Genomic DNA, 21,157 nt, shown 5'->3' with positions numbered 1-21,157 from the left:
AATAAAAGAGAAAATCAGAGCTGGGCAATGCCTTTAATCCCAGCACCCAGGAGGCAGAGGCAGGCGGATCTCTGTGAATTTGAGGCTATCCTGGTCTACAGAGTGAGTTCCAGGACAGGCTCCAAAACTACACAGAGAAACCCTGTCTCAAAAAACCAAAATGAGAGAGGGAAAGAAAATCAGTAACAGCTCAGAAAGAATCACACAAGTCTGTGATAAGTGAGTCAAGTCATCCCTCGTTAGCTCAGTGCAACAGAAACCCAACTCCCAACAGACAGCCCAGCACACAGCCGTCCCTCTCCTGTCCCCCAGCCACTGGCTGCTGAGGCTAAGTACTGGTCAAGTATGGCCAAGAAGTGGGGAGGGGTTCCTTCCCTCACCTACGCCCCCAGCTCGGAGACCGAGTCTCTGTCTTGAACAAATGCTGCTGAGAACAGTGGTCCTGGTCTCCATGGCCTTGGCTTATCAACCTGAGTTCCACACCGAAAGAGGCAAGTCAAAAAGACCTGGTGTGGCTGTGACACAACTGTCCCCAACACATGGGCAGACTGCAGCTCCGAGACTGACCTCTAGGGAGAAGTAGCCTTGGTTCTGAGGCTTTCTTTTCTCAAGGGAAATGATTTCACTTGCACTACACAGAGAAGTTTGAGCCGTGACTCTCAAGAAGAAAGAAGAAACTGGCAAAAGCACAGAAGAAAGTGGCCAATTCATAACTAAACTACAGGCTGTGAAAAGAAACAGCCTTCCTGGCGTCAGAAGTTATAAACACTAACTTCAACACTTAACAGCAGTTAAATGTTATCACTTTAAAGGAATCTGTATTTTAATGCAATCAGTCTGAGGGTGATGCATGCCCTAAGGTTTTCAGAAAAGTCCAGAGCAATTATCCAGCAATGAGAGGAGCTTAAGCCAGGATCTCAGTAGAGAAGGAGAGCGTGAAGGAGAACCCTTCACAGCGCTGTCATTGTCATTCATGTGACTGCACATGCCCCAGGCTGAAGCCCAAGAAACAGCATGAATATGTAAGCCTCGGCTCTGAGAACTACACTGCTTAAAGAAATACCACGTTCACTCGTGGATCAGAACACATAAGTTGGCGATGCTCTCTGTAAGTTTCCTGGGGCTACTGTAACAAAGTACCACAAATAAGAAATTTACATTGTAGAAACTAACAACTGATGCTACAGTTCATATAAAGGGATCCTGAAAAACCAAAATAATCTTGAAAAAGAAGAAAGGAGGATTTACGCTTTCTGATCTCAAAACTTACTACAAAGCAACAGTCATCAGGTGGGTGTGACTGGCACAGGCAGATCCGGGAGCAACACTGGAGTCCACGAGCAAACTCATACACGTGTGGTCAACTGGCTTTCAAGGAGAATGCGAGACCATTTAACAGAAAGAACTGTCAGCAGATGGAGCTAAGGCGCTGGCAGCCACACGAACCAGCCCTTCACCTGCTCCACGCACACAAATTAACTCAAAATGGATCACAGACCTGAAAGCAACAATAAAACTGTAAAACTCTTTTTATTTATTTATTTATTTATTATGTATACAATATTCTGACTGTGTATGTGCCTGAAGGCCAGAAGAGGGCGCCAGACCTCTTTACAGATGGTTGTGAGCCACCATGTGGTTGCTGGGAATTGAACTCAGGACCTCTGGAAGAGCAGGCAATGCTCTTAACCTCTGAGCCATCTCTCCAGCCCAACTGTAAAACTCTTAGAAGAAAACACATCTTTATAACTTTGGAATTGATAAGGAGTTTTTACATATGAAATAAAAAGCATGACACCCTCAAGAGAAAGAAAGTAACAGTTAAACTGATAATTGGGTTTCATCAAAGGTAAAAATTTCTGTGCTTCCAAAAGTTTTAGACAAAGTGAAAACAAAGTAGAAGAAAAATCAGGAAATCACAGCTTCAACAAGGGACTTGACAGTGGAATGGAATGCACGGAGAACTATTATTTACAACTGAACAATAAGAAGACAAACAGCCCAACTAAAATGAAGAAGTGAGCCAAGCAGATTCTTCAATAAAGGAATAAACAAGTGGCCAATAAACAGGTCAAGGGGCATCTGGCACAGCTGGACAGCAGGGAAGGGCAAATCAAACAGTTTATCTACTTCAAAGCTAAAATCAAAGTCCTGTGATATCAAACGTTATTGAGGACATGGAAAAGTTAACTCTCACACACAGCTGGAAGGAAAGCAAAACAGTGTCTTAGAAAACAGTCTTGGTAACTCCTCCAGCAGTTAAACATTGCTACCTTAGGATCAAGCAAGTCTACCAGGCACTGAGGGTGCCACCAGGCCCGAAGGAATGAAAAGATAAGTCCACATAAGAACTTAGACATTAATACCTGCAGCATAATTATTCTTAATAGTCAAACAATCCAAATTTTTGATGGATATACACATATTTGATATATCTAAACAACGGAATAGTATTCCGCAATAAAAAGAATGGAGAATGGATACAAGCTGTATTTTGCATTAATCTTGTAAGCTTTATTACAAGAAAGTAAGCAAACAAACAAAACTACATACAATGGTTCCACCATTTATGAATCTGAAACCAGTAAATCTGGAGACAAAAAATAGAGAAGGAGCAGCTGAGAGCTAGAGACAGGAGGAATGGCAGAACATGAAGCAATAGCCGAACAAGAAAGGGTTTCCTCAAATGAGGAAAATGGTTTAGAAAGGACTGCACCGCACTTAAACATCAGGGTATGCTGAAGGCTACAGGACTGCACCGCAGGACATCAGGGTACACTGAAGGCCACAGGACTGCACTGAGGGACACATCAGGGTACACTGAAGGCCACAGGACTGCACTGCAGGACATCAGGGTACACTGAAGGCCACAGGACTGCACTGCAGGACATCAGGGTACACTGAAGGCCACAGGACTGCACCGCAGGACATCAGGGTACACTGAAGGCCACAGGACTGCACTGAGGGACACATCAGGGTACACTGAAGGCTACAGGACTGCACCGCACGTACACATCGGGGTACACTGAAGGCCACAGGACTGCACCGCACGTACACATCAGGGTACACTGAAGGCCACAGGACTGCACTGCAGGACATCAGGGTACACTGAAGGCCACAGGACTGCACTGAGGGACACATCAGGGTACACTGAAGGCCACAGGACTGCACTGCAGGACATCAGGGTACACTGAAGGCCACAGGACTGCACTGCAGGACATCAGGGTACACTGAAGGCCACAGGACTGCACTGAGGGACACATCAGGGTACACTGAAGGCCACAGGACTGCACTGAGGGACACATCAGGGTACACTGAAGGCCACAGGACTGCACTGAGGGACACATCAGGGTACACTGAAGGCCACAGGACTGCACTGAGGGACATCAGGGTACACTGAAGGCCACAGGACTGCACTGAGGGACACATCAGGGTACACTGAAGGCTACAGGACTGCACTGAGGGACATCAGGGTACACTGAAGGCCACAGGACTGCACTGCAGGACATCAGGGTACACTGAAGGCCACAGGACTGCACTGCAGGACATCAGGGTACACTGAAGGCCACAGGACTGCACTGAGGGACACATCAGGGTACACTGAAGGCCACAGGACTGCACTGAGGGACACATCAGGGTACACTGAAGGCCACAGGACTGCACTGAGGGACACATCAGGGTACACTGAAGGCCACAGGACTGCACTGAGGGACATCAGGGTACACTGAAGGCCACAGGACTGCACTGAGGGACACATCAGGGTACACTGAAGGCTACAGGACTGCACTGAGGGACATCAGGGTACACTGAAGGCCACAGGACTGCACTGCAGGACATCAGGGTACACTGAAGGCCACAGGACTGCACTGCAGGACATCAGGGTACACTGAAGGCCACAGGACTGCACTGAGGGACACATCAGGGTACACTGAAGGCCACAGGACTGCACCGCACGGACACATCAGGGTACACTGAAGGCTACAGGACTGGGATCTAAATGGGCAGGGTGTACAGCAGACAACTGAGAGAATAAAAAGACAAAAACAAAGCACTTTTATGGTGTCATTTATATGTCATCATAGACGTTTCCTCCCTTTCTCCTTCCCTCCCCTCCCTTGCTCCCTTTCTTTACAGCCCAGGCTGACCTTAAAATTAAGATACTTCTGCCTCATCTTCCTGAGTCCTGAGAACACAGATATGTGCCACTCTGCCTAGATAAAAACATGGATTTCTTCAAAACATTAAAAATGAGGTTCACTCAGTTTCTTCAGTATTTTTCTCTAACTGGGCAAAAGGGAAACAATGCGCACCCTTAAAAGGTCGCATATGCTCTGGCTGCTAACAAAGGGCCGTGATGCCCCTGCAGTTCCCACAGTGAAGTGGTTATTATGTTCGCCTCACGAACAGTCATGATTCACCCTTCTACACTGAAAAAAGAGAAGGGGGATTACTACTTAATGCATGGTTAATGACAAATATTTTACCTTAACTTCGTAACACAACATTCACCCTCATTTACTCCTTAATTTCATTAACTCTGCTCACGGAATTCAAGGTTCTGACTCCAGATCTTATGCCCTGCCCATTCTCCCAAGCTAAGCCATGTCCCCTTTCCAGCTTCTTGTCCTCTTGCATCCTTTAAGGTGAGCCACGAGCAGCAGTCTTACTTACTGGGCAGGGCGAGGAGAGTGATGTATGTCTGCAGCTTCTCGAACACGGCCGTCATTCGCTTCATATCCTGGGACAGCTCCAGGTTCCTGGCTCTCAGTGCAAGTGTGCAAAGGGAAGATTCACATTCTTCTTCTAGACTAGGAATGGCAGGGTTTCAAAAGTGAGCATCCGGATGACTTTCTTTTCCTTTTTACTTTTTTAAATAAAAGATTTATCTTTTGTGTCTAAATGTTTTGTATACATAAAACTTTTTATTTGTCTAAATGTTTTATATATGTGCTTATATGCTTTATATATATAATTTTTTATTTGTCTAAATATTTTGCTTGCATGTATGTCTGTGCACCATTTGTGTGTCTGGTTCCTGAGGAGGCCAGAAGAGGGCATTGAATGCCCTGGAGCTGGAGTTACAGATGGCTGTGAGCTGTCATATGGATGCTAAAATCCACCCAAGAGCTCTGGAAGAATAGAATGTGCCCTTAACCACTCTCTCCAGCATGAAAGTAATATATTTTTAAGTATTAAAAATATTTTCATGGTAGCCAGGCAGTGGTGGCACATGCCTTTAATCCTTGCATTCACGAGGCAGAGGCAGGTGAATCTCTGTGAGTTCAAGGACAGCCTGGTCTACAACAGCTGGTTCATGACAGGCTCCAAAGATACAGAGAAACCCTGTCTCGAAAACCCCAAACTTTACCTACTGAGCCATATCTCTGGATCATATTAAAAATTTTTAAAATAGGCATGCTTGTCTCACCGAGACTTCTCACAAGACTCTTAAAGTAAAATAGTTCCAAGAAACAAAAGCAAAACTGTTCCATTTCCCTGTGGATTTGGATGAGGACTGGGAACAAAAGAACCTAACTCCAAGAAAAGCTGCGAAGAAGGGGCCAGCTCTGCGGCATTCACAGCAGGGACAAGACTGTCAGTGATGACACCCCAGGTGGAGCAGCTGGAGCACGGGCATGTGGACCTGAGAATCTTCGGTTCCACATGAGTGAGCTGGGCAGTTCAGTTCTGAACAGAGAACCTTTGCTAGGAAAACCCAAGCTATGTATAGGAGACATTCTAATTAACTAAATCCCTAAAGAGGATTAATTAAACAAAAGTTAGCATTGCTGCTACATAGGCTCAAATTTAAAAACAAATACTAGATTGATATTATCACAAAATGGGACTGGAGAGCTGGCTCAGCAGTTAAGAGCACAGGCTGCTCTTTCAGAGGACCCGGGTTCAATTCCCAGCACCCACATGGCAGCTCACGGCTGCCTATAATCCCAGTTCCAGGAGACTCAACACTTTCACACAGACATACATGCAGGCCAAACATTAATGTAGATAAAATAAAAATAAACAAAAAGTTAAAAAATATATTATCACAAAATATATTTTACCATTTTCAACTTTAAATAGGTACCTTAACTAGAAAGTTTAAAAATAAAAACTCTTAATAGTGCTTATTTAATAAGTAGTAATCAAGTAAAAAGGTTCATATAAAACCAGAAAAATGTCAAGCATGGTGGTGTGCCTGCAATCCCACTACCAAAGGCTAAGGCAGGACGGTGAGCTTCAGGTGAGCCTGTTCTCACCCCCAAAACAAAACAGAACAAACCTAGAGAATTTAACACAGAGAAGACGACTCCATCTACACCCTCCAGCCCCTGTCTCCTCTCTACTCGACCTCTCTCAGCCCTCTACAGAGCATGTCAGCAGCTCACAGTGACAATCTGGAAAAAGTTGGGCCAGCAAGATAGCTCAGTAAGTAAGGGCATTTGCCACCAAGAGAAGGATTTAGCAAACACTCTAAACTAAAATCATAGAAAGGCACAAGTGCACCCTTTAATCCCAGCACTCAGGAGTTGAGGCAGGTGGGTCTCTATAAATTCAAGGTCAGCCTGATCTATGTAGCAAGCTCTAGGCTAGCCAAGACTAGTGAGAACTTGTCTCAAAACAAACAGTATGAAAACTTCCAAGCAATTCTATCAACTTTCCAGTACACTTTTATACCTTTCTAGAAATGTAAGGTGGAATTAAAAATATTAATGCTCATTATTAAGAGGTTTCGGATGGCATAGCCTAGAAGATCCAGAGCAAATAAAGACTTTATTTTATAATTGAAGTAAGTTTCTAATAATAAAAAGATATCATTCTACGGATACCCAAGGATTATGACTCAAATGTAGAAGTTAAATGTTCTAACTCCCATCTAGACATTAAAAACAAAGGATTTAAAAAGAAAACCCCAAAACCATATGTTTCTTAAAAAGAAAAGTGTCATTCCCAATTACTGAAAACACTGATTATGACCTTATGCAGACTAGAGGGCCGCTGAAAACCATAGTTGACTGAGTTATCAGCCAGGCTGCAGCCGGTGCAGACAGACGCGAGACGCCTGTTACTCTTTGATTAACTCCAGAACAGGTCAGGTCCCACCCCAACACCCCAAGATCCCTGGCCTCCAGGGAATAAATACCTTTTCAACTGGTAAGGAAGGATTTTCCTAAGGAAGCGGATGTAGGAAGCTAAGTGATCTGAAAATGGCTTCAATTTCACAGTTGTCTCCTGGATAAAGATCATTCCACTGTTAAAAGTGCTACCGGACAATGAGAGCCCACACTTCCCCGTAGTTTTAAAAAAAGGCAAAAGAAAAACCACAAGGAGGAAAATTACCAGGACAGTCACAGTATCTTCAGTTATACTTTCGAATAAATGCAGCATCCCTTCCTCAAGGGGGCGGACGTAGGATGCATTTTCATGAAGGTGTTGAGAGAACTGCATAGGAGCAGAAGGTTTGAATGAATTTGATGGAAAATAAGTGCCAGCACTCGGGAGAGGGACTCTGACTTCACACTGAAATTCTTCTCAACACATTTCTGGAAAACCCCAGATAAAATGTCACAGATAAAATTCTCCAGTCCCCTTAGCTATCCAAATCAAGGAAGCAGGTGACACAATGACCAACCAGGAAGCTGAGAAAATGAGGATACAGCCAGCCCAGCCATGAAGAGAGCAGTGGACCAGGGTCCCTGAACACTGGCTGCTTTGCAGGGGTCCCAGTGAAGAAAAAGCAGAAGGGTTGGGCAGACTTTGTACTATGATCTCAGTTTTCAAAACAAGCCCACTAGGCAGCTTCGTGTTTTACTGTACACACAGTTCAGGGTTAGCAAATGCCAGGATGTCAGCAAGGTGAGTGAAAATGTTCACTATCATCACTGATGTCATAGTATGCAAACAGATGCTGTGGCTATAGCCCAGTGCTACACTGTGAGCTTGGCCTGTGTAGTGATGGGGGGGGGGCAGTAATCCCATCAGTAGGGGTCGGGATCCCACTATATTTTTGACAGTTTAGAAGCAAAGGAAATAAGATGCACTTATAAAATGTCTCAGTGATGGAGGAAGGTCATTGGCTAATAAAGGAACTGCCTTGGCCCATTTTATTGGTTAGGACATAGGTAGGTGGAGTAAACAGAACAGAATGCCGGGAGGAAGAGGAAGTGAGCTCAGACTCCACAGCTCTCCTCTCGGGAGCAGACACCTCAGAGAGACGCCATGCCCAAGCTCCGACCCAGGATGGACTTAGGCTAGAATCTTCCCGGTAAGACCGGTGCTCACAGATTATTAGAGATGGGTTGATCGGGATATCAGAATTAGCCAGTAAGGGCTAGAGCTAAAGGGCCAAGCAGTGATTAAAAGAATACAGTGTCCGTGTAATTATTTCGAGGCAAAAACTAGCCGAGCAGGCGGCTGGGGTGTTGGGGACGCAGCCCCGCCGCCGCCCTTATTACTACATCTCAGTCATCAAGGTATTTCACAATGACTCAAGTCTGAACTTCTGCATACAGACATGTAATGTCCTGGCTTCTACAAAATGCAGGTGACCCCACGGACACTGCACAGTAATACCGTCCTGCACAGCTCAAGCACTCTGGGCTCCACTGTCCACAGCTGTAAAGTAGAAGTTCCCAGTTACTTTAAGAGTCTAGAAACAGTTTACACATCTTGCCATCTTCTAGCAAAAGGTTTCCAAGTCTTCAATATTATAGACTTTGTAGAAAAACCAGAGGGACTTTCACAGGCCAAAGTACTGAAGATGAAATACTAAGAAATACACAAATCCTACAAAATAATGAGGTGTTCTGGACAAATTAAAATTAGAAGAGTTATTTTGTCGGGCAGTGGTGGCTCATGCCTTTAATCCTAGCACTCAGGAGGCAGAAGCAGGCAGATCTCTATGAGTTCAAGGCCGGCCTGGTCTATAAAGTGAGCTCCAGGACAGTCCAGACTGTTACACAGAGAAATAATGTCTTGGACAAAAAAAAAAAGTTATTTTTATGAGGCTTAATAGATTTGTGCATCACTAAAACTGATGAAAATCAAGCACTACTGAGGCATGAGCATGGCAATGACTAACTTCTGCCGAGCACTTAGTGCATGCCAGGCACTGGTACTTTTATGTTACCTGTATACATCTGTGACATGGGCAAGTCCCTCTCTAATTCAAAGCAGAGAGATTAAATAAATCTCCCAAGGGAGCACAGCTAAAATATATGCCAAGAAGTCCAACTTCAGAGCCCAAGTCTTTCCTGCCTACTAGGCACTTTGGATATCTGTAGACATGACTATATCCAATGCCTAGAAATATTACACTATGTAAATGAATGAAGAGATGACTAAATAAATAGGCAAGCAAGCTAGGAAGAGTCAGACTAGGTAGAAAAGCATGGCTGATGACATTATCAAGCTCTCAGAGGACACATCTGTAGCAAGATCCTTCAGCTTCCCTTGTATGTGAGCTGGCCTCCAAGTTGACCTCAATGAGGTCCACATATTCCTGCCTTTGAATGCTACCCACTCCTATTGTTTCAGGGTTAGTCTGTGTGACTAATAACACAACAGGCATGACAAATGGGACTAGCCAAGTGTCCCAAAAGACTATGGCTTCCATGTCTTTTAAGCCAAGCTCTCTAAGGGACATTAGGTGTCATGTCATGAGAACATCACCCTAGAGAGAAGGGTACATGAGCAAGAGGCTCCTTGGCACCAGCCAGCATATGAGTAAATAAATCTGAGCCACCTCAGAAGTATGCCCCTCAGCCGGTGAGGCCTTCAGATGAATGCAGTCCCAGTGACACCGTCCATGAGTGTGATCCTATGAGATGGCAGGAGCTGCAAACTCCCTAGGTAGCTGGTCCCTGAATTCCTGATCCCAGAAACTGGAAGACAGCCAATATCTACTGTTTCAAACCACTAAGTCCTGGGTAGCTTAATGTCCAGTCATATAAAACGAATATACTTATTAGCATTTTAGTTTTACAGTTAAATAAAATTTTTTTGCAGGGCGATGGTACCGTACACCTTTAATCCCAGCCCTCAGAAAGTAGAAGCAGAGGCCAGCCTGGTCTACAGAGTTCCAGGACAGCCAGGGCTCTTAAAGAGAGAAATCTTGTCTCACCTTTAATCCCAGCACTCAGGAGGCAGAGGCAGGTGGATCTCTGTGAGTTCAAGACCAGCCTGGTCTACAGAGCTAGTTCCAGGACAGGCTCCAAAGCCACAGAGAAACCCTGTCTTGAAAAAAAAAAAACAAAACAAAACAAAAAAAATAATAATAAAACAAAACTTTGAAGGTGTCCTTAAATCCTTTTTAAAACTACCTGGGTAGGGAGGCAAAAATCTTTTGGCTAAAAGGAAGCAGAAGGATTGAAGAAAGTTACATGCAAACCTCCTTTATCCTGAGGTAAGCCCCACAGACCCACACAACTGGCTCCGCCCTTTTCCACTAGCCGCCTCAGCAGAAGGAACGAGGGGCAGACTGCACTGGCTGTTTGGACCAATGACAGAGTCAAAGCAACTATGGACAAGACAGAAACATGCCAGCAAATTAGCCCTCCTAGCAAAAACGGAAATGGAATTCTGCCAACCGCTATCAAAAGCTGCACAGGCCTCAATCTTGTAACCAATGGGGAAGAAGCCACTTTGCTCTCCTAACTTTCATCCCATTTCCCACTCTGGGGGCTTCACATTCCAGCCCAGAAGTTGGCTCAGCACTCCCTCCCATCCTTCCCCAAAGCTCAGGCCCACCCACCATGCTGTCCTGCCTGACATTCCCACACATACAGCCCCTTCTGGGAGCTCAGACAATCACCATCCCTCTTCCTACATCCAAATCTCACTCAGTCTCCAAGGCTCCAAATCCCAGAGAATCTTCAATTCTTCACAGAGCACGCCCCTCCTAGATGACTCCACACTTACTGGCCATATTGGTAGCTAGCTCAACTGCGTGCTCGCTCTCCGTCTCTCTGTCTGTCTCTCTCATCACTTCCTCCACTGCTCACTCTGCAGTCTTCTGATAATTCCCCTAGCTTTAATTTCTTAACACCCTGTATTTACCATACTGTGTTTTGGCGAAGACCATGACTTGTGACTTCTTCCATGACTCCCACGGTACTTGGCTAATACAGTGAAGCAGTCTGAACAGAAGTCCCTATTTGTTCTCCCCATCTGTCCATGGCAAGAAAGGCATCATAACTACTTACCTTCTGGTTCAATGGTGATATGGCGTCAATGGCAGAATCAACAGGGAAAATCTGAATCCTCTGTTCCGTGTAGGTGTGAAAGTTCAGAAGAGCCGGCACGAGGTCCTGAACAAAAGCCAGGGCCTGCCCAGCTATATCTCGCATCTTCAGCTTTAAAATGCAAAGCACACCAAGTCAACTACAGAGCAATTGTTGGAAAGCACTTGAACCCCAGTGAGAGCACTCCTCAGTCTACATTCATTTGCTCCCAAGCGAATCTCTGCGTACTCCCATCCGAGCAACTTAGAAAGCCATCAGATTTGGCGGATCCACCTCCTCCACTTGGCCTTGGCTAAAAAAGCACACTACCCTAACACAAAAGCCTGGTTCAAACAGTAAGGCATCCCATAATTCAGTTATAATGTGATAAAATGAGAAAAACATCAAAAATCAGAAGTACTGCCAGGTATGGCGGTGCATGCCTTTAATCCCAAGCACTTGGGAAGCAGAGGCAGGGGATCTCTGTAAGTTTGAAACCAGCCTTGTCTACACAGTGAGTTCCAGGACAGCCAGAGCTACACAGTGAGACCCTGTCTTAATAAAATAATCAGAAGTAGTACTGGGTAAAGGTGCCTGCCACCAACACCAACAAGCCTGACGATCAGAGAACTATACACAGGACCCATGCAGTGGAAGAGGAAACAGACTCCCACTAGCTGCCCTCAGGCCTCCACATAGGAGCACTCCCCCAATAAATTATAAATTTAAAAAATACATAAAAATCTAAAAAATCAGCAGAACATGAATTCAATCAAAGCAGTGAGTAGCATATCAGACTTTGGTAGGACAGGTATGGACGGCTGAAACTGAGAGACCCGCCCACACCACCCTTTACCTGATGTCTCCTGTTGTGCAGTGGAACGTTGAGAGCATTGTACAGATGATACTCTACAACACAAAAGTGATGCCCATTAGAGCTCAGCTCAGTCTTCAAAGGAGAGCAACTGCAAAATCCTTCCTATGAGAACTCAATGTCCGACACACAATCACAGCAGAGGAGCTTGGAATATATAGGGAAGCTGTGGTTTTGCAGGTAAGTAATAACTGTTTGTTTAACTTCAGGATTAAAAGAAACAAACAAACTACTCCTGGATTTCCACTTCAAAGAAATCTTTTCAAACTCCTCTTTGGGGCCTCTCAAGATTCCTTACAAAGGCTCCTAATATTCTTGCTGTCATCCATCATTCTTCTACAATAACCCTCCCCTGGCTGCCACACTAATCCTCCAAAAATGCCAGTGTCCCTAGCAGGACCATATTTCACTGTCTGCTGCTGCGGGTCCCAGTACCTCAATGCTTTCTTTCCTGGCTGGTCCCACAGTCTTCTTCAGTCCTCACACTCAGGCCGCCTGCCACCTGCCACCTGCCACAGATGCTGCCTAGCACCAGGCACCACAAAATTACTGGTCCTCCTTGCTGGGCGGTGGTGGTGCACACCTTTAATCCCAGCACTTGCGAAAGAGAGGCAGGCAGATCTCTGTGAGTTTGAGGCCAGCCTGGTCTACAAGAGCTAAGCTAGTTGCAGGACAGGCCCAAAAGCTACAGAGAAACCCTGTGTCAAAAAAATCCCAAAAAAATGAAATTAATTAATTAAAAGAAAAAATGACTAGTCCTTTCAAGGTCACAAAATCCAGTCAGCAGATTTGGCTGCCTTTCCCACAGGCATTCTCCCTGACTTCCCAGTGCTGTGCAGCAATGACAGCATTAGCTTGGAAACACTTGCTTCACCAAAATCCTCACTGTGCTTGCCTGACTTCTTCCCACAGTCCCTCACTACCCAGCACTGTGATAGAGAGCTCACCGAGGACCCTGTAGAAACCTCCTCACACTGTGTGTCCCTTGTGTAGAAGCTGGGCACAGGGATTGCTTTCCAGGAGGAGTTCGGGTTGTTGATACAGACATGGCCTGTGCACCACATACACTCCCACAGCACCAGATCCCCTGGAACTAGGATTACAGACAGCTAGGAGCTATTTCGTGCACACTGGAAATAGAGCCAGGGCCTCTGGAAAAGCAACCAGTGCTCTCAACAGCTGAGCCATCTCTCCAGCAGTGCCTATGCTGATTTTAGATGGGATCAAACTGCTGTTTTCTTCACCCCCTCCCCAGCTTTTCTAACAAGAAATTAAAGGAACTAAAAACCAAATTTCAAATGTAGCTGTAGAAAAAGGAAGTGTGGATTAACTTGATTGTATTAACTTGAATGTGGGCTTTGAATTCCAAATATATTTTCTTTTCTTTTTTTTTTTTAACTTTTAAGAACTAATTTATTTTTCAAGCAGGTAGGAGCAGGCGCCTGAATGCCACAGCAGATGAAAGTCAAAAGACAACTTTGGGGTGTTGTGGGGACTGAACTCAGCTTGCCAGCTTGGCAGCCAGCCCCTTTACCCACCGAGCCATCTCATTGGCCTCCCAGATAAATAATTTTTGCCTTCAAGAGTTTCATTCCGTTCGCACCTAAGGTTAGACATCTACCGCATATGTGAGTGCTGTCTAAATTCTTTTTCTTACTTTTGGATGTGTGAGCTACCAGGCCATCCCTAGGAGGAAACAGAAGCTAGACTTCCCAAAGGCTTCCTGTCACTGGGAAATCCAGAAGCAGAAGTTAACAGGCTGAAAAGATACATCCATGGTGGACCACCCCTCCCCACCCCAGCCATTGAATCAACTTCTCTTATGCAAATATCCCACCACCTCCCACGCAGGCTGGCTCTGCTGGCTCAGGAGATAATTCAGAATGTCCTTAGGAAATAGCCACATTGATCAAGAGAGCAGAGCCCTCCAACAGGTCAATTTGGTTTTTTGCTGAGATTAGAAATAATCTTACTTAACCAGCTACCACAGAGAGTCAAAGATGCAAATAACAGAAAACGTATGTCTGTGTGATACCTACTTGTATCATTAAAAGGTACTTTTTCATTGATGATTGACAAGGATTCCTCTAATCTACCTGACAAATCTTCATGAAGATTCTTTAACTGTAATTGACTGAAAGATAAAAGAACCCACAAAACCACATTATTACCAATCAGCGAACCGTCAATTGCTTGTTAGCCCAACAGCTGGTAGCAGGCTTTCAAAGAGCTGTGCTGACATCTGGAACATTCCTCTAAGAGTTGTTCAAACTTGACGTTAAGAGAGGAACCAGCCCCATTCCTAAAAGCCCCAGAGACTTCTGGGATATCTACCCGAGTTCCAGTTTCTTACACAACCTGAGTTTACTTCCCCAAGATAATCATAAATTTTCTATTTACTATCTATAAATGTTTATTCAATTATCATTGCACAGGGTTTTTTAAAAAGTACTTTTCCAGATTATTTCTTACTTGAGTTCAAAAGCTGATAACTTCTGTTTTGGCTAAATTATTAGCACAGATACCATCTAAGCCAGACATATATTTCTACCAATGCAGTGAAACCTATGTATTATGGTAAATAGCAAAAAACAAAACATTAAGACTACGAATGGTTTTGGCACATTGCTATGTAATGCGCTAAGATTTAGAGATCTCTCACCTGGATCCCATAATCTCAATCTTTTTCAAAATGTACCATAAGAAAGTGGCACCGTTTATAGTCATATTTCCTGCTGGAGACTACTAGGGTCCCTGTCCCAGGAGAGTCAGAAACACAAAGTCGCAGTTCAGAGTTGAGAGCAGGGCCTCCCAGACCTATCCTGAGGCCCAGCAGAGGCCACTCTGTCCAGGTGCTGTGGCGTGTGACTGGAAAAGGCCCTCCCTGGCAGTGGCCTGCAGAGGCTTGGGTCTGACCCTGACCTCAGGGCCCCATTCCCATTTCCACATACCATTCTTCTGTTCGAAGACGGCATTCCTTGGCCTCCTTTTCTAGAGTCTGAGATTTTACCTGAATTTTGGGAGGAAAGAAAAGTTGACAGTTCTGCCTATGGCTGAGTCCCCATGCAGCACCCCAGAACTTACAGGAGCCTGACCTAGGTCTTAATTAGCCCCCAAGGGCAGTAGAGCTTACTTCTAGCTTAGCCTTGTCATTCTGTAGTCTCTCAATAGTCTCCATGTATTTCTGGGTCAGGCCATCGATCACAGCTTGGTGCTGAGCAGCTTCGGTTTCCAGAGCGGCCAGCCGACTCCTCAGCTCTGCTTCCACATGCTTGTGATGCTCATCTGCTTCGAAAACCTGAGAGGAGGAGAGCCCAGTGCATGCAGTGAGGACAGCAGCGACCACTCGCCCTGTGGCTGAGCTGAAGGCACTAGAGCACTTAATTCCCACAGGGAGCATGGATGGCACTTTCTTAGCTTTCTTTTACAGATGTGGAAATAGCTTAAAAGCATCATATGGTCTTTGACTCATAATTAAAACATGGCAGAAATGACACGGGAACAGAGAAACCTGCTCCATAGTCTGCACCTCCCTTCTCTTAGGCCCCCAAATCTGTACTCTGGACAACTATTTATAGACAATTCAATTAGGTGCTGCTCCTAAATCATACAAAGCATTCTTCCTTTATAACTCTGATGCTAATTCATGTATTAGATATAAAATGCAGAGGTAAAATTTTTTTCGAGATTGGGGCTGGAGAGATGGCTCAGAGGTTAAGAGCACCGCTCTTCCGGAGGTCCTGAGTTCAATTCCCAGCAACCATATGGTGGCTCACAACCATCTGTAATGAGATCTGGTGCCCTCTTCTATCCTGAAGGCATACATGGAGGCTGAACACTGTGTACATAATAAATAAATAAATCTTAAAGAATATTTTTTCAAGATTTCTCTTTTTCTAATTACTGAGTGTGCTTGTGTATACATGTATAGAGGTCTGAAGACAAGAGTTGGTTTATGGTCCTAGGGATTGAACTTGGGTTCTCAGACCTGGCGACAAGCACCTTTTATGCCCTGAGCCATCTTGTGGGCCCTAAGATCTTCAAAGCTGGCACAATGATGCATACCAGTAATGCCGGCACTCCATAGATGAGGCAAGGGGACTAAGATTGCAAAAACATTCTCGACAACATAGGATGCTCAAGGCTAGCACTGAGCTACAAGAAAAGCTGCCTCAAAAATACAGAAACAAAACAAAACCCTATACATCATAAATCATGAAACAAACCCTACTTATTGCTAAGCTCCCACCAAATGACCCAGCTCATCAACTCTAGGTAGAGGGACTAGTGCCTAGCATACTTCTGATCTGAAGACGCTGAACAAATGCATATGTTCACATCAAGCCATGGGTGAGAGTTAAGAAATGAACAAATCATAGTCACAGTACATTCTTAAGGGACATATAGAAAACATGAAAAATCCATGCAGACAACAAGGTAACTATTTGCATTAATTTTTTCCACATCTCAGATTATAAGACCCATCTTGAAACGTATTTATGTATTTTACATGTTTGAGTCTTGTTTTAGTTTGTGTTTGTCTGAATGTTATGAACCTGGACCACATGCATACAGTGCCCTCGGGGACCAGAAAAGGGATCCCCTGGAAGTGGAGTTACAGGCATTTTTGAGCCATAAAATGGGAGGTAGAAACTGAACTGAGGTCATCTAGAAGAGGAGTAAGCTCTCCTCACCACACAGCTATCTCTCCAGTGCCAAGACACATTTCTTTAAACGTTTATTTATTGTGTGTGGGCACAAGAAAGAACATACGTGGTAGTCAGAGAGACAATTTGTGGGAGTCGGTTCTCTCATTCCACTGTGTGGTGCCCAGGGAGTGAACATAGGCCTTCAGGCTTTTGACCCATTGAGCCATCTTGTCAGTCCCAAGACCCATTTTCAGTCATTCAGTTTTCAATCACCTGGATATGCAGCCGTTCATTCTCCTCAATTTTCTTTTGCAGATCTTCATCAAAGACACTCTTCTGCTCCTGACTCAACTGAGAAGACGACTCTCCACTTTTCTGAGGGAAAGAACAAGTTATGTCCACACAACTCCGATCGTTTAGAGGAACAAGCTGAGGCACACAGCACCTACAACCTCAGTGGCTTGTCTTCTACGTGTTCACCCTTTTCAAACCACCCTGCAAAAGGCACACAGTTCACCACTTAACTTTGCCTATGGGACCCAAACTGGAACTGCAAAGATAACAAAGGCAAGAAAACTTAAAAGAGGGACAGAAGAAATAAATGGGTTCATCAGTTTTTGCATATAAATTCAGGAATTGCTAGAAGACAAGAATAGAGGAAGCTTCATCTCAACCTGATCTTTCGGTTAGGGAGAGATTATGTTAGAGTCTGAATTACTGTATTCCTTTAAGAAGTTCTATTAACTCATATAGCAGCATTCGCAAATACATGTTCTTATAAGAGTTTATATAAATTCCTATTTAAATAAAAACCTAACCATGTTGTTATGCACACAAGAAAAAGCTGAGCTTATGGAAAATTCCTTTCTTGTGAGTATGAACTTATCCACTAGGAAGAATAGCACTATTTAGGAGATCTAAGAATGAATGCTTGTCTCTGTGTGACACAGAGCTGAGACTGTTCAAGCAGCAGTCTCACAATGGCACTGTGTGCAGACATCGGCCACCCATCTCTGCCTTCTCAGTAGCTCACTCATCACTGCAGATGAACTCACCTGCTGATGCAATACAAATCAGCGGTGAGAGGAGCCTCTGGAAACACAGCTCTACAAAAACCAAAGACACTAAACACCCACCACATCTGGAACACAAAAAGTACATAAGGCACACTGTGGAATGATTTACTGGGGGTCCTTGTGTTCCAAACCTGAAAGCTTTAACTAAGACTAATTCACAACTCTTAGGCACCTCTGCTAAATAATTAACCTGCTATGTTAGCCAGGCATGGTGGCTCACACCTGTAACCCCAGTTCTTAGGCAGCCAAGGCAAGAGAACTACTACACTACACACCTGAGGCCAGCCTGGACTACAGAGTAAGACCCCCCTCCCCTCCAGCTCAGAAACACCTGATATGTTGTCTGCAGTCTAGATGGCTATTTCCTCCCAGGGAGCATCTGGAATCCTCAGAGCAAGCACACTTCCTAGCTCTATCATGTACATGCAGGCCCTCTTTGTCCCCTCTACACTTAAAACTTCAGAGCGCCCTTCTAAACAGAATGATGCATTTGGGAAAGGTATCACCTATCACATGATAATACACTCCATACGATCACTTCAATCCCCAAAGCCTTAAACTCTCATATCCACTCTACAGATGGATAAACTGAGGCTAAAAGAGTAACAACTGTGCCAAAGTTGTAGAGCTATAAATGGCAGGCCGAGAACTGGAACCATGCTGAACTCTAGAGTTCTTCCCTCCACACATTCTCCTTCAGGTCCCTATCCGCTGCTTCTTTCAACACAGCCTGTTAACACACTCGCAGAATATGGGTCCACATACACGTAAGACTTAACACTCTGCCACTAGCCCAATGCTGCTCTTCAGCAGGCCACTCCCTGCTAGAGCAGTTACAGCTCACCCTACCCCCTGACTGTATCTGCCAGACCTTCAGCTAGCAGGAATTAAGGGAACAACGACATCACCTCTGAGCAATATGAGATGCTCCATGACTTTCCTCATCTACTAAATCAATCATTCACATTTGCTGCTAATAGATCCTTAAGAACTGACCTTCCTGTGGAAATGCCCCTGAGCTGGTCATGGTGACACACGCATGTCATCCCAGCACCCGGAGGCTAAGGTGAGAGAATTGAGGATTTGAGGCCAGCCTAAGCTACGTGAAGAGATCCTGTCTCGAAACCAAAAAAAAACAGGAAAATGCCCCTATGTGGATGTATCAATAGCAAACATCTCCCTTCTGGACTGTTACCAGATGCACAGTGGAGCACTGAGGTCCCGGAGTGGCTCTGCTACTCAAGCCAGTCTATCCCTCTCCACACAGGGGCCTCTGCTGAATTTACCTTATTCTTCTTGCCTCGAGGCTCACTTAGCGCTAGCTCATCTTGAAGGAGTTCCACCCTCTTGGCAAGCTGCAGATTTCGAAATGTCAAACTGTCCATTTCCTGTTGTAGTTTCCTCAACGACTGATCCTTCATTTTCAGTTGTTCCTACATCAAAGAGAAATAGTTCCTCACACTGTCTGGCTGTTTGTTTTTAAGTCTTTGTTCAACCAATATAAAATAAAATCCCCTTGCTTCGGGGAATGAATAATTTATGTTTATTATTTCAGATATGTTTTTTCCACAAAAAGATCTTTCAGCCAAACTAGTATATTTACAAATAAAATAAAAGCAGGCTATTTGGGAGATACTTCCTCAGTACTAGGTTCTAAACAGTGATCAATTCTTCAAGGGTTTCAGGAAAGTAATCCATATCCCACAATTAATCTCTCCAGTCAAAAGTATTACAAGCCAGTGTTTATTATATGCCAAATAGAACGGGGCAGAGATAAATCCTTTCTCAGCCCATTATGCTTCAGTTAGCAAACGTGCTGAGGTAAAATGGGTTGTTCAAGCAGTGTACACGTCAACATGGGTTGTCACCGTGAAGTAGCAAACTAATGGCAAGAATAAACAGATCGCATGATTCATGCTTCAAATTCATTTCTTAGGCCCTATTTGTTGAGCACCGGAGACGCAAATACAAACATGGCCATCCTCTCAGAGTGCTGCCTAGAGAGGCAGATACAAGGCTGCATCAATCCAGATGGATTTGACTCCACAAAGGCCTTGAACTACAGAAGGAACACATTAGATGAAGTATTTAAGCTGAGAAGACATATAATATATATACCTAAGCAAGGAGGAAAGTCAGACACAGTAAACACTCTGACAATCCCTACCCCTAGTAAATCAGTGTCAGAGTTGGGACTTTATCCCCCAAACTATCTGCTTTTCCAAACACGGAACAACCTTTGCTACTCCGGGTTCCCACTGCATACCTTTAGAACAGCAGAATTGGCCTGCTCATCCACGACGCCTTTCTTCAGGACCTGATTCTGAGCTCGAAGCTGGTAACAGAAAGCAGTAATTACTTTTAATATAAAGAAACCACTTACAGCAAGGAATTCACAATTACTTCATAATGACAATTTCCCATTGAATAACTAATATCCTCAAGTATTATATATACATTCGTGTGAGTGTGTGTGTACATGTGTGTGCATTTGTGTGACAACAAACACTATTTGCCCCCAAAGAAGGAAACAGATATAATAACTTGCCAAGTGGAACATGGAAGTTAAGTTCTCCAATAACATAAACCTAGTCACTAGCACATCTCTGTCCCCTGGGCTGATGCTGTAGCTTGGTGGCAGAGCATTTGCCTGGTGTGAGTCTTGGGTATCATTAAAAAGATAAATAAGTAAAATAAAAATAAAAACCCAGGTCTCCTGCCTTTGAGTATATCATTCTTTATATGGATTTACATTACTTATAACTCATGGTCCTGAATTTAAAATGATACAATAAAAGAAAATGTGGGGCGGGAGAGATGGCTCAGCAGTTAAGAGTATTGACTGCTCTTCTTGAGGACTTGAGTTCAATTTCCAGCACCACATTGTGGATTCCAGCCCCAAGGCATCCAACGTCCTCTTCTGGCCTCCAAGGCTAATGTAAACAAGTCTGCATATCACAGACCATATATGCAGGCAAAAACTCATACACATAAAATAAAAATCACATTTCAAAATGGAGAGAGAAAATACTGTTTTCCTGAAACTCTGGAACACTGATGGTGTGCAAAACACAAGTGAACAAATGACAGAATAAGAAGTGAACAGAGCATAGGGCATCCACAGACTCGGGGGACCTGGTACCCAATATTAGACATGCAGCTGTCGTCATCACAGGGATGTCTCCAGAATAGCAGAAAGTTGTCGTCTATGAGCTGAGTAAGTTCAGTTTTAGAAACCACAGTACCTCCAAACCCTGTCTACACACAACCTTAAATGCTTGCCTTGCCAACACAAGGACTTGAATTCAATTCCATGAACCCATGATTTTGCTTTTG

General features: G+C 44.3%; 1 protein-coding gene across 1 annotated transcript in view; it reads right to left on the bottom strand.

Annotated features, from left to right (window-relative positions):
* The window catches only part of Ppp1r21 (protein phosphatase 1 regulatory subunit 21), a 61,744-nt gene that overhangs the window by 27,993 nt on the left and 12,594 nt on the right, over window positions 1-21,157 (bottom strand). The window contains exons 2-12 of the mRNA XM_075955168.1: window positions 20,088-20,156; window positions 19,108-19,254; window positions 17,019-17,120; window positions 15,230-15,394; window positions 15,048-15,106; window positions 14,136-14,230; window positions 12,079-12,131; window positions 11,205-11,354; window positions 7,342-7,443; window positions 7,145-7,233; window positions 4,672-4,808 (exon numbers count right to left, since the gene is read on the bottom strand). Of these exons, the coding sequence (XP_075811283.1) occupies window positions 4,672-4,808; window positions 7,145-7,233; window positions 7,342-7,443; window positions 11,205-11,354; window positions 12,079-12,131; window positions 14,136-14,230; window positions 15,048-15,106; window positions 15,230-15,394; window positions 17,019-17,120; window positions 19,108-19,254; window positions 20,088-20,156 (1,168 nt within the window). The remainder of the gene's footprint in view (window positions 1-4,671; window positions 4,809-7,144; window positions 7,234-7,341; window positions 7,444-11,204; window positions 11,355-12,078; window positions 12,132-14,135; window positions 14,231-15,047; window positions 15,107-15,229; window positions 15,395-17,018; window positions 17,121-19,107; window positions 19,255-20,087; window positions 20,157-21,157) is intronic.

Source organism: Microtus pennsylvanicus, chromosome 21, assembly GCF_037038515.1.
Source record: "Microtus pennsylvanicus isolate mMicPen1 chromosome 21, mMicPen1.hap1, whole genome shotgun sequence".
Lineage (NCBI taxonomy): Eukaryota > Metazoa > Chordata > Mammalia > Rodentia > Cricetidae > Microtus > Microtus pennsylvanicus.
The sequence above is the reverse complement of the archived record's forward strand: the minus strand, read 5'-3'. Positions and strand labels throughout refer to the sequence as shown.